At 45.3% G+C, this 13,794-nt stretch overlaps 1 protein-coding gene across 2 annotated transcripts in view; it reads right to left on the bottom strand.

Moving 5' to 3' along the window:
- The window catches only part of SLC12A8 (solute carrier family 12 member 8), a 99,607-nt gene that overhangs the window by 67,219 nt on the left and 18,594 nt on the right, over nucleotides 1-13,794 (bottom strand). For both annotated transcript variants that reach the window (XM_006137661.4, XM_089779681.1), the window contains exons 4-5: nucleotides 13,094-13,285; nucleotides 8,282-8,513 (exon numbers count right to left, since the gene is read on the bottom strand). In XM_006137661.4, the coding sequence (XP_006137723.3) occupies nucleotides 8,282-8,513; nucleotides 13,094-13,285 (424 nt within the window). The remainder of the gene's footprint in view (nucleotides 1-8,281; nucleotides 8,514-13,093; nucleotides 13,286-13,794) is intronic.

Consider the following 13,794-nt stretch of genomic DNA (forward strand, 5'->3'; position numbering starts at 1 on the left):
ATAATCACACTATCTTTAAATGAGCATGCAGGGCATTTCTTACCATTGGATGGGCTTTCTGGCAGACTATTAAAAAGCCGAAGTCAAAATACATGACACACACATATTTCCAAAGTGTTGTACCGACAATAACCACTCCTTTTAGCGAGGAGTGAAATGGAGAAACATCATAGGTATCCTGTCCCCATTTTTCAGATGAGGAAACTGTTGCCCAAACACACTGAGTGACTTGCCATATGTCATAAAGCTAGTAAATATCAAAATCAGGATTAAAACCAGAACAACCAGACTCACAATCCATGCTCCACTACTTAATCTCTGTGTCCCACTGTGTATCTCTCTTGTCCTCGGTACCTAAGTTGCTGGCCTGATATATACAGTACTCACATTGTTTTCAGCCTCATGATCAAACTGAACAGCCAATGGCAGTAGGTCTAAAACCCCAAAAAGTTGATTACACACAAATATTGACTTGCTTAAGAGATGGGAAGAACAGCTTTAAAATACTGATCAAAGGCTGAGGCAGTTTTGCCCAAAACCAAGGACAATTTATTTCACTTTAAATTGCCTCGCACTTCCCCTTTCCCTCAAAGCCAAGCAATATTAACTTGATCTCTTGCCTAGCTATTGCCGAGCTGTACTGGGTCCTTCTATTTTGAGTTTCAAAATCATTTACTACCCAACAGAATGTGTGAAAAAGATCAGCTGGGTTTATCAACATCTGTATTTATACTCTGTCAGTCATTAAATGCTACCTTGTAGGAAAGGCTGATTGTAACCAATTCCGGGTTATGCTCATGAATGCCATCTACATGTTTCATTAGCCTTTAAGGCGCTGCAAGACTATCATTGTTTTTTAAGTTTTTCTAGTTACAGACTAAGTCGGCTACCCCTCTGAAGCAATTGCACTCTAAATGAAGGGCTGGAAATCCAGACAGAGCAGACTATTCTTTCCAAAGCCCTACTGCTTACAATCAGTACTGAGATACCACTCAGAGGCTTTCTAGGGTAATGCAGGACTTGGCTATGAACACACTTTTCAGCCAACTAAAAAAAAACCACCACCAAAATCCAACCCTCTCATCAATAAAGTTCTCTGTAAAACAAACAAACAAAGACTTCTCAAAACAAGCATTAAGCCAGAAGTTGGACTGTAGATGTAAGCTGCATGCTTGGGGAGAGAAGGGGAGTCTGGAATGAAGTGAAGGGACCCCCCATCTCCCAACCCTAAGCCACAATCAAGCGTGACAAGCTTAATTTGGCCCTGAAAATTTTCCCCTCCTCAGGCAGGCCATAGATCCACTGTAGATTCCATGCTGCTTAAAGCTGGGTACCTCACAGCCACCTCCTACCTTTCCCCTCTCTCTTTGCTATCAGATAAATTCAAGGAAAATTAATAAAGGAATGAAAAATTCCAGACGTAAAATTGGGCACGTTTCCTCCCTCTCTTTATTTCGTATTTTCTTCCTTCCATTCTCTCCTCAGGTTCATATTCATCTTCTCTCCTACAATAAAGTGTGTCTACACCGCAATAATAAACCAACAAAGACCAGAGGCTGTGAGGCTCAGAGCCTGAGTTCACTGACTTAAGCTTAGGCCACAGGGCTAAAATAGCAGCGTAGCCATTCAGGCTTGGACAGGAGCTCAGGTCTGAAACTCGGGAGAGGGAGGTTCTCAGAGCCTGGGCTCTAGCCAAAGCCTTTTGGGTCTCTCTATACTGCAATTAGACACCAGTCGATATGGGCTAGTGAGGCTGTTTCATTGTGGAGTAAACATTTGGCCTTTCCCAGCTTTCACAGAATCATAGAATAATAGGACTGGAAGGGACCTCGAGAGGTCATCGAGTCCAGCCCCCCGCCCTCAAGGCAGGACCAAGCTCCGTCTACACCATCCCTGACACATGTCTATCTAACCTGTTCTTAAATATCTCCAGAGAGGGAGATTCCACCACCTCCCTTGGCAATTTATTCCAATATTTGACCACCCTGACAGTTAGGAATTTTTTCCTAATGTCCAATCTAAACCTCCCCTGCTGCACTTTAAGCCCATTACTCCTTGTCCTGTCCTCAGAAACCAAGAGGAACAAATTTTCGCCTTCCTCCTTGTGACACCCTTTTAGATATTTGAAAACCGCTATCATGTCCCCCCTTAATCTTCTTTTTTACAAACTAAACAAGCCCAGTTCATGAAGCCTGGCTTCATAGGTCATGTTCTCTAAACCTTTAATCATTCTTGTCGCTCTTCTCTGTACCCTTTCCAATTTCTCCACATCTTTCTTGAAATGTGGCGCCCAGAACTGGACACAGTACTCCAGCTGAGGCCTAACTAGTGCAGAGTAGAGCGGCAGAATGACTTCACGAGCTTTGCTTACAACACACCTGTTGATACAACCTAGAATCATATTTGCTTTTTTTGCAACAGCATCACACTGTTGACTCATATTCAACTTGTGGTCCACTATGACCCCTAGATCCCTTTCCACCATGCTCCTTCCTAGACAGTCGCTTCCCATCTTGTATGTATGGAACTGATTGTTCCTTCCTAAGTGGAGCACTTTGCATTTCTCTTTATTAAACCTCATCCTGTTTACCTCTGACCATTTCTCTAACTTGCTAAGGTCATTTTGAATTATGTCCCTATCCTCCAAAGAAGTTGCAACCCCACCCAGTTTGATATCATCTGCAAACTTAATAAGCGAACTCTCTTTCCCAATATCTACATCATTGATGAAGATATTGAACAGTACGGGTCCCAAAACAGCTTTAATGGTTCCAGAGTCCAGCCTCTAGCCAGAGTCCAGTCTCTAGCCTGAGGCTAAGTATCTAGGGTGCACCTACACAGCACAGTTATTTTGAAGTAACTGACGTATTTCGAAATAACTATGCGAGCATCTACACAGCAATTCCGTTAACGGATGACCTATTTCAAAATCTGTAAACCTCATTCCATGAGGAATAACGTCTCTTCTGACACTACTATTTTGGAATAGCAGTAGTGTGGCTGCTCCACTGCTGCTGTTTAGAAATAGCTCCTTCCCAGGGCCATTCAAATTACTCCCCAGTGGCTAACTTGGGCTCTAAATTGAGGTAGCATGTCCATATGAGGGAAGCCTGCCTTGGACTATTTTTGGTGCTTCCCTGTAGTGTAGACATGCTACTTCAAAATAGCTATTTTGGAAAAAAATCCAAAATAGCTTATTTTGAAATAAGCATGCGATGTAGACGTACCCCTAGACTGCAAGTAACCAGCCCTGCAAGCCCAAATCATCTGGCATGTGCCTGCCCCAGATGTCTAACTGCAGTGTAGACATAATACACATTGCTATTTTTAGTCTTGTAGCATGAACACCAATCAGTTAACCTGGACTCTGGTCTTTTTTCCCCAATGTAGACATATCCATAGTCTCGCTCTCTAACATTGCATCTATTGTCCCCTTTTTATTAAAAAATGACCACTAGTTTTAGGCTCTGTTTCTTTCTACTCAAGACAAATTAACTGAACAGTGAACATTAGGAATTAGGAACAGGAACACTAGGAATCTTCCTTATGTTTTCTTTAATTATAAAGCACAGCTTCTTTTATTCTTGAAATGCACGCTAACTCGATTTTCTGTACCTCGCACAACATTCTTCCATTTACTTTTGTCTCCAAGCACCCGTTGAGCAGAAAAGCAGGTTTAATTTTGCAATGCTTGCTATGATTAATTTAAAAAATAATTTTCGCAGAGCCTACTTTCTACAAAGAATCATAAAATACTTTCTCTCAGATATAAGTCGTATGCCCATAACCCCCGCACAATGCTTGCATTCAGCATTACAAGGACAAAATATCAATGTGAAATTCTTTCAAACCGGGAGGGCAATGAATATTTACAAGGTGACTCATCTTCCCATCCCTGATCCAACAGTTACATTTTCTAAAATGCTGAAAACAAAACTAAGGACAACAAAAAATGAAATTTGTCAACAGATATAAAAAACAGAGAACACTGGGACATTGGGGGTAAAATCAAAGATAAAGTGACATCTTCTGTTTATTTGGATAATTGCAATTTTTGTGGTTAGTGCCACTTAAACATTCCTATGGGCCTTTCACTGCAGTCCATCATATTATGCAATATGCTTCCCAGGGCTGGCTTTACCATGAGGCGAACTGAGGCAGACTGTGGGGGGAGTGGGCGCCACTAAGACCCACAGTGTAGAAAATTGTGTCTGCTGCTGGTGCATATGTATTCTTTCTGCAGTACCGTGAGACAAGTAGAACAGGAAGAAGGCAGAATGGAGACCTTTCAAAGTTTTGGCCCAAGCAAGGAGGCATGGGGGCGTTATTTGATGCTGTTGTGATGCTGTAACAGTGGGATGCTGTTGCAAAGAAAGCAAACATGATTCTGGGATACATTAACAGGTGTGTTGTGAGCAAGACACGAGAAGTCATTCTTCCGCTCTACTCAGCGCTGGTTGGGCCTCAGTTGGAGTACTGTGTCCAGTTCTGGGCACCACATTTCAAGAAAGATGTGGAGAAATTGGAAAGGGTACAGAGAAGAGCGACAAGAATGATTAAAGGTTTAGAGAACATGACCTATGAGGGAAGACTGAAAGAATTGGGTTTGTTTAGTTTAGAAAAGAGAAGATTGAGGGGGGACATGATAGCCGTTTTCAGATATCTAAAAGGGTGTCATAAGGAGGAGGGAGAAAACTTGTTCATCATGGCCTCTGAGGATAGAACAAGAAGCAATGGGTTTAAACTGCAGCAAGGGAGGTTTAGGTTGGACATTAGGAAAAAGTTCCTAACTGTCAGGGTAGTCAGACACTGGAATAAATTGCCCAGGGAGGTTGTGGAATCTCCATCTGTGGAGATATTTAAGAGTAGGTTAGATAAATATCTATCAGGGATGGTCTAGACAGTATTTGGTCCTGCCATGAGGGCAGGAGACTGGACTCGATGATCTCTCGAGGTCCCTTCCAGTCCTAGTATTCTATGATTCTATGATTTGAGGTCCCCGCCTCAGGTGCCAAAATGTTGTGGGCCAACCCTGATGCTTCTGTGATCCCTGGCTGAGAGAAATAGCATGGTTAACATTATTCCATACCGTAGGAGTTATTATTAAGTGCAGAGATGTTTGTATCCAACCCTGAACGACAACCAGCCTTAAAAGACTTTCCTTCTCGCTGAAAATGTTCCCCCTCCTTAACTAGGTCACCTGTCATCCTGTACATTTCTTTTTTACTAAAAGTGGTGCATTTCAATGCAAAAAGCTACAAAAAGAGAATTGATATTGAAGTCACAATGAAGTGCCAGAAGTTTTCAAACTAAAAGCATTTTGGATATTCATGCTAATATTTCATACAGCTCATGTTGCTGATTACAATAACAGAGAGCAGATCTGAAAAGAACCGAAACAAAAAATGCAAAATTATACTCCATCTATGTTTAGGGTTTTCACATTATAAGTAAGAATATTTTCCTGGTGACAATTAGTATTTTTATTTAGTTCAGTAACTCCTCACTTTAAAAGCTTCAGAGGGGTAAGTGAGTTAGCCTGTAACTGGAAAAACTTAAAAAACAACGAATAGTCTAGTAGCACCTTAGAGACTAACAAAACATGTAGATGGCATCATGACCTTTCGTGGGCAAAACCCACTTCTTTTTGTTAGTCCTTAAAGGTGCTGCTAGACTATTTGTTGTTTTTTAAGTTTTTCTTCACTTAAAGTCACGCAATGAAGTGACCCCAGTGAATACGCTGTTTTGTTATTCAGTTGCTGATCTAACAGAGAACATACTCATTTAAAGTTGAACAATGTTCCATTATAAGGTTGTTTGGCTCCTCCTGTCTGCCTGGCATTCTAGCCAGGGAGGGGTTCAGGGACTGAGGCTTGTTGCATTTCCCCGTCACAGCCTGCCAGCTGCACAGTGGTCGAGCCCCCAACCCTGCTCCCCAGGAGGAATAGAGCATGCCCCTACACACCAACCCCACTCCCAGGCAGCAGTGCCAGGCAGGCAGAGTGGGACAAGTCCCTGACAAGAGCACTGATAGGGCAGGACACAAAAAGATCCCCGCCCCATCCACACTACGTCCCTGCTTCAACCAGGCTTCACAATCATTGATGAGTACAGTATTAAACCATTTGTTTACAATAATTTAAAACTTCTACTGTATGTGCATATAATGTCTTTTGTCTGGCTAAAAAAATTTCCCTGGAACCTAACCCCTCCCGTTTACATTAATTCTCATGGGGAAATTAGATTCACTTAACATCATTTTGCTTAAAGGTAGCATTTTTCAGCATCATAACTACAATGTTAAGCAAGATGTTACTGCATTTGCTTTAAGGTAGCACCTAGGACCTCAGTCGCAAACCACGACCCCTTATACCATGTGCTGTAGAATCAAAGCCAGAATAAAAAGACAAATCTCTGCCCCCTGAAAATTTACAGTCTAAGACAAGAGACAGAAGGTGGCTATAGACAACACAGACTGGGGGAAGGGCACAAGAGGAAAAGGAGACAAGATTGCCACTATTGTCCACTATGTTTGGTGTACTGTCATAAAATTCATTATAGCCTCACCATTTTGTTTTGTAAAGGATATTACAGACATCAAATGGATAAGAAACATTTCTTAATGTACATTTGCAATCCTCAGTCTTTATGACTACAACTCGTCTAAAAACTGGTTCATTGGAAATAGCAGCTCTATTAATGCACACAGTTTCCTATTGTTAGAAAGCTTTCAGAAACTCAACACTCAATGAAAGATTATAGCCAGCACTTTTACAAGGAGGTACTAACATTTAGGTACCACAGTCAGGGACGTATGGTTCCAATACTGCAAACATTGGTACCTGTGTTTAGAGATGTTTCTTAGGCCTAGTCCACAGGCTGTCCTTGCTAGAAGTCCAAGATACGTTCCAAAAAACTTGGACTTATAGCAAAACAACTTAAAGCGGGGAATTTTTTTCCCACGTCTGACTTCCATTTGTACAAATTATTATTATTATTTTTTTTTTTTTGCGTGACTTAAGGGTGGGGAATGGGAATAACATCAGTTGCTATAGGTGTCAATGACTTTACCGTGGAGTGGATGTATATCAGGGCAACTTATAGCAGAGATGCCCTGTACACTACATAGTTAGGTCAATGTAAACTTCAGCTTACGTCAACCTAATTATGTCAGCGCACACGCTACAGCCTTGTCCTGCTAATGTAAGTGCCTTACTCCACCTCCACACGTTGGTGGCATTAGGGTAACAATCAGCTTTTGGCTGTCTTGTCAATTCCATGGCTCCACCATGGAGCTGTGAAACCAGGGCCGTTCTTAGGATTTATGGGGCCCAACACAATACTATTAAACAGGCGTCTCTATGTCCTCTATAGCAATGCAAGGGAAATTTTTAGAGATGTGATTTTATCATCTTCACTAACACGCTAATGAAATATTTTTAAAGAAAATTTTAAACTAAGGTTTGGTAGACTAACACAGTAGACTAACCCAAAAACTGACAGTATATACCGGGAGTTGGCAAATGCCTGTTAAATACTTTCATTACCACTTGAATGGCTCTTTCTTAGGTTCAGTGTTCTGCTAATAGCTCTGACAGGTTTTTTCACTTTTAAGTTAACTAGATCCTTTCCAGAGGAAGCAAAGCCACAGACAAGGAATAGGAAGAGTGGATGGGTGGGCATTAAGACCCAGTGGAGCCTCAAATTTTCAGGTGCCCAGTGCATTTTGTGTATTTTGCCTATGGGTAAGGATGGCCCTGCATGAAACTGACAAGAAAGCTGGGCAGTTAAAGTCAGGCATAAAACTGACTCCCCACTCCTAGCGAGGCTTCACACTGGAGGCTTCCCACTACGGATGCCAACTAGGCCAGGTGGCTGCCCCCTCCTCTCAGCCAGCAGCAGGCAGCCAGAGGGGTGCAAGCAGAGCTCTCAACCACCCCACACTACCCCTCTTCAGTCGGCGGAAGTGCTTCTGGTGAGGACACATACCTCGGACAGAAGGAAAGTAGTGTGGACATCAGCCATCACAGCAAATTCTGTGGTAGCTGTAAGTCACCCCAACACAGGTCACCTAAGGGCTGTAGTGTAGAGATGTCCTACATGCTTGCAGGACAGGGGCTCTGGATAGATGCCTAACTTTAGGGATTCACATCTGGAAGTTTTGGTCCATATTTTTGTTTGGATTTAACATTCACAAAAACATAAATTAAGGGGAAAACAAAATTCAACCCATGTTAAATACAGTTGCAACTGTGAACATGAAGCATTCGTGACATTTTACCTGGATCTAGGTGCGTGAATGATCCAATGACAAAGTCCAGCGTAGAAACAGCCAGCAAGAAGAGCAGTAACAACTGCAGCCGAATTATCCATTTAACCCCAGCCAGGTTAATTCCAAGCAGACAGAGCAGGACTGCAAGTGAAATGCCTCTAACTGCCCAAGTGCTACTGAAACCCAGTAGGTCGGAGATGGATTCCGCAAACCCGGTGATGTACATAGCACCTGCAACACACTGAAAGACAGTTAAACATAAGTGCCCACCCAGAGCAAGCACTGGACATTTAACACACCTGTACAGGAGGATGTTGGATGGCTCAGGGCATTGGTGGCAAGGTACAGAGCCTTCCACCTTTTAGTTTGAGCCAGTCCACGATGGCATTGACTGAAGGTCGCTACCATCTGATGGCTGCACCTCAACTGGACCGTGTCTACACTAGCAAAGTATTTATAAATAACTAAATTTGACTTAACTCCCGATTTAACAACTTCAAACAAGCGTGTCCACTTTGAGGGAAGCCTCAAAATTAGTCCAAGGCAGGTTCTGTTAAAGTGGACACGCTATCTCGACCTAGACTCCCAGGAAGCACTGGGGAGTAATTATTTCGAAATAGGGGCATCGAAGCATCCACACTACCATTGTTTTGAAATAACTATTTCGGAATTAGCATTATGCCTGACGAAAAGCAGGAGTATAGATTTCAAAGTCCGCAGCCTGTTATTTAAAAATAACGGGCTTGGTAGTGTGGACGCTCCACTTATAAATTCAACCTAGGGAGGGAGATTATTTCGAAATAAAGTCCCAGTAAAGACCAGGGCTAGATGTGAAAGGAATTTGGTCACCTCAATCAAATCCCCACAAGACAGACACAACATCACAAGCTGCACTCTGGGTAGTATAATCAGGACTCCTGATGCATGTTAAAGACTAACAAGTGTATTTCGGCATTAGCCTTCGTGGGTTAAAAAACACTTCGTCTCCATGCATCTGACAAAATGGTTTTTACCCATGAAAGCTTATGCCCAACTAAATCTGTTAGTCTTTAAGGTGCTACAGGACTCCTCATTGCTACCCACCTATGACTCTGGTTACTGCAATCCCCACCCTTCTAATTATACATACAGGTTGCTACAGCCTTTGGTAACAATGTTGGTCTTTATAGTTGGCCCAGAGTTTGATGCCCACTTAGCTACCAGTGACCTATCCACAGCCTTAACATAACTTCAAAGAGACCAAGGATTCCTGGGCCAACATTCACATGGAGAAGGAACACGAGACTTCTCACACAAGAATGATGTATGTTGGTACGGTTGTGCAAGCAAGTTTGAACCCATTCCATGGGTCAATAGGGGACTTATGACTCTGAGACTGTCAATCCACTACCTTTTATCAGCTCCAAAATGCACCCTTTTTAAAGCAACAGAATGCAACTCAATGAAGTAAGTAAAGGCAAGGGCATAATGGATTTGCCATATTGACACAAGAGACACACTGTGCATCTGCTGAAAAATATTCTGACGCGAAATAAAATAGATTGACCCAACCAAAGCACAAAATAAGAGCATGTCTCCGTAATTTCTTGTTTTCCTTTCTTTCTGTGACCAGCAATGGGTCCTCTTTAAAGCACCTGCTTAGGGAATGACTGACTGCTTCCCGCTTTATTGTTTTCAAGGTTTCTAACTCAGTATTTGGTTTGGATTTGACGTTTGCTGTTTCACCGGTTCCCTATCTCTTCACTGGAATGTAGCTTGCACTTCCAATAAGCATGTATTGTGCAACTCATATTCAGGGGCGGATGAGAGTTTTGCGGGGCCCAGGGCAGCACAAGTTTGCGGGGCCCCTTTTAGAGAAAAAATAGAAAAAAGGCATCCCCCCCTGTGCCCACTCCTCCAGTAGCCCCACTCTGATCATGTGAGCTACCCCTCCTCATCCCCTCTCCTAACACCTCCCTCTACACACCTGCCCTGCCTCTCTCCTCTGGTGCTGGTCCCTCCCCTGCAGGTGTCTACCCTTCTGCTTCACCCCCAGAATCCCCGGCACCTGCCCCTTCCCTTATCCCTGCACCCTCCTGGTGCTTCCCCCTTCCCTCACTGCCCCTGCACCCTTTGCCCTCTTTTTCCCTGATGCCCACCCCCTCACCACCCTCTGCCCCCCGTTCCCCTCATGCCCGTGTCCTCACACATGCTTTGTTCCATTCCCACCTTCCTCATTCTCACCCCTTCTTTCAAGCCTTCTCCTAGCACTTCCCCCTCCCCTCTTTAGTCCCCAATGCCCTTACTCTCTCCTTTCCCAGCATCACCTTATCCCCCCTCCCACTGACACCTCCCCCCCAACCCTTTTCCTCATTGTCTGCACTTGGCCCCGTGGCATTTGTCTCTCCTCTACGCTGTCCCTTGGTGTCTTCCCCTTTCTTCTCCTGACCTGCCCCCGTCCCCTCAGCACAAGCCTCTTCCTCTGCCATCCACCTTCTGCCTTCCAGTTTGCCGGGTGGCCACACACCCAGCCCAGGCTCCAGACCACGTGCTGAACTGAGCGGTGCAATGCTGGGCCGTGACATCACGCCACTCCCAGGCGTCTGCCCTCTCAGCTGTCACGCAGCGTTTCAGCACGCCGCGCATGTGCTCCCTCGGCCCCACATGGCCCGTACTGGCTGGCGCCAGGGAATTTAAAATACAGAGCTGCGGCACCCTGTCACAATCCCCTTCTTCCTCCAGCAGCCGCCAGCCAGCCCTTCGGCGGACAGCCCACCGGGAAATTCCCAGTATCCCACTGGGCCAGTGTGCCCCTGGCACTGGCGCGGGGCCTACTGAAGCACATGGCCCGGGGCAGCCGCCCCACTCGCCCTGCCCTATATCCGCTGCTGCTCATATTCCACGAGGTCTGGGGAGAGCTATTTGTTTTTCTGGATGCAGAGTAGGACTTGTGTTCTTCATTGGAGATCTGGGCAAAGTGGTGGAGGGCCTGGTTCTGTGCTCCCAGAAGGGGCGGGGCCTAAGGCAGAAGGGGCGGGGCCGGGACAGCCTGCCCTCAGCACTGCCCGGAATGCAGGGTATCACACTCGCCCCCACCCACTGCAATGCTCCGGCGGTGATTTAAATGGCCCAGCACTGGCCGGGAGCCCCAGGCCCTTTTGAACTGCCAGGCCCCTTTACACAGACATATGCACAGGCACGTGTGCCCCTTTGCACAGACACACGTGGACGTCAGTATGCACCAAACCGAGTGGTTCAAAAACTCAGTGGGTGCATGTGCGAGCATTACAATGTGGGTATTTGAACTTCTGAGCAGCAGCTGCCCCAACCATCTTATGAATGGGAGGGACCAGAGGATAATGGGGTCTGGGTGTGGCAGCAACAGAGGTGGCCTCCCCACTCCCGGCCCTCTGCACACAGCTTCTCGGTCGCAGTGGGAAGCAGAGTGTCCCACCCCAGGGCGCTCTAGCTCCCCCTGCTGTGGAGAAGTGAGGCATAGTGGGTTGGGAGAGAGACATGGAGCAGGCTGCTGGACCGCTCCTGCTCTTGCTGCCTGTGCAGTGAGTGGGGAGAAGGCGGAGGCAACCCCTGCTGTCGCCACACCAGGACCCCATTATGCCCTGGGTTGCGTTGCTCAGGGGATGAGCTAAGGAGATGGGGTGGGCGTGGAGCAGGATGGGACATGGGGCAAGGGGTGGAGTAGGAGTGAGGATGTGGTGGGAGGTTGCCCCAAGTCCTGCATGTGGGGCAGTGGGGGAAGGGGAGCTGCCCCAGACCTCACACCACCCTCAGGATAGCCCTGCGTGATGCACGATTCACTCACTTTCCTCAGCCAGGGGCAAAGAGGGATTACAGTGCAAAGTGTATATGTAGGTCTTTTTCTTATCCCGTCTTGTAACTAATGAATTTGTACTTTGTGTTGACTTTTAGAACTGACCAGTGCTTAAAGACAGCTGCATTTAAATACTGGCATTTAAATGAACAATTCTTCTCTGCGTGTGATACTTGCTGGCATTTCTCATACCTTTATTTTCTTCAATTACTATGGGCATTAATAACCACTTTCTTCTAGTAGGGATAGTTGTTTATGTTTCTTAACCCTTTAATTTTAATCCACCATGGCAGCGGCACACCAGTGTCTCTCTAAAAACAAAGAGTGGAAAAATGGCTTTTTTTTAATGGCCCGGACACTACTGTCTCTCCAAACTGCCTAATTTGTTTTCCCCACATGCTGGTCATTGGTCCCATAACCAGCGTCTCAGGACAGCAGAGACCTTTCAGACTGTGCCAGAGATGGCTCTGTACATCAGGAGGAAATCATTAATCTCCCTAGTCACGCCCTGCAGGACAGACCCTCCTTTTTGAGCTGTACTCACTGATGTATTTACCATAGATATGTGGCAACAAGCCTGATAGGGCAGGAGTGAAGACTGACAGAATTGCCCCTGGGCAAAATAAGATGGGTGGGGCCTGGCTCCGTGCTCATGGAAGGGGTAGGGCTTGGGAAAGAAGGGGTGGGGCTGGGTCATAGCCCTGAAAGTGGGAGGAGGCTGCCTGGAAAATGCTGCACAGGGATCTGGCAGCAATTTAAAGGGCCAGGCTCCGGCCACCACCTATGCTGCAAGAGCAGCCGTCCGGGAGCCCCAGGCCCTTCTGAATTACCAGGCATGGGCAGCTGCCCCCTTTGCCTCCCTGTTGGTGGGCCTGAGCTTGATCATATCAATAAGAATGGAATTATATGCCTACAACTCTGCTTTTTCCTCCTCAGTAGCATCATCTTCTGTACTTTAGAGCATGGAAGAAAAGGACCCAGGGTACGCTTGCAGCACCAATCATTTTTACCTGACCAAAAATGTAAAGAAGGCCAATGGTCCCTCCAACTTGACCCCCGAGGACAGTAGAAATCATGGAATAGACTCCTCCACTTCCAACGCTGCACCGCTCACAAACGCCAATTCCAGACAAGACAGTTACTAGGGCAACCACGACAACAAAGGACACCAGAAACATGCCCATTAAAATGCCGGTGTTTCCCTGTAACGGAGAAACAAAGTTACTGAAGAACACAAGGGAAATTTTTCAGGGCAAGAAAAAAAAAAAGACCTAACCTCCTCATGAGACTCCAGTAACCTCTAACACATTGTGTCTGTTCACTGTAGGTTATTTTATATTCAGATTAAATAACACACACGCTTCTGGCAATTCAGCAGTCACAGAAATGTATGTTAATTGTAAAAATCTTGCATTATGTTCAAGTCTTTGGGATTTAGGGGCTGGCTGCCTTTTTTGTTCTGTATGTAGGTCCAGTGCCCAGGAATATGGCTCCTAGGTGCTAGCTCAGTACAAATAATAATAAATCACCATATAATATTTATCCCCACTGGATCTTTCCAGGCAATTCTACTGTGAACAACAAGGGAGGGTCTCTCCAACAAAGCCCTATGTTGTACAAGTTCCTGAAGGCATAAGGTATCTCAGTGGGTTTCAAACTTTTTTTCTCATGATCCATTTGAAGAAAAGTGCTAATGCCCGGTACAGGGTGT

Source organism: Pelodiscus sinensis, chromosome 7 (assembly GCF_052426305.1).
Source record: "Pelodiscus sinensis isolate ZL-2025 chromosome 7, ASM5242630v1, whole genome shotgun sequence".
In the NCBI taxonomy this organism is placed as follows: domain Eukaryota; kingdom Metazoa; phylum Chordata; order Testudines; family Trionychidae; genus Pelodiscus; species Pelodiscus sinensis.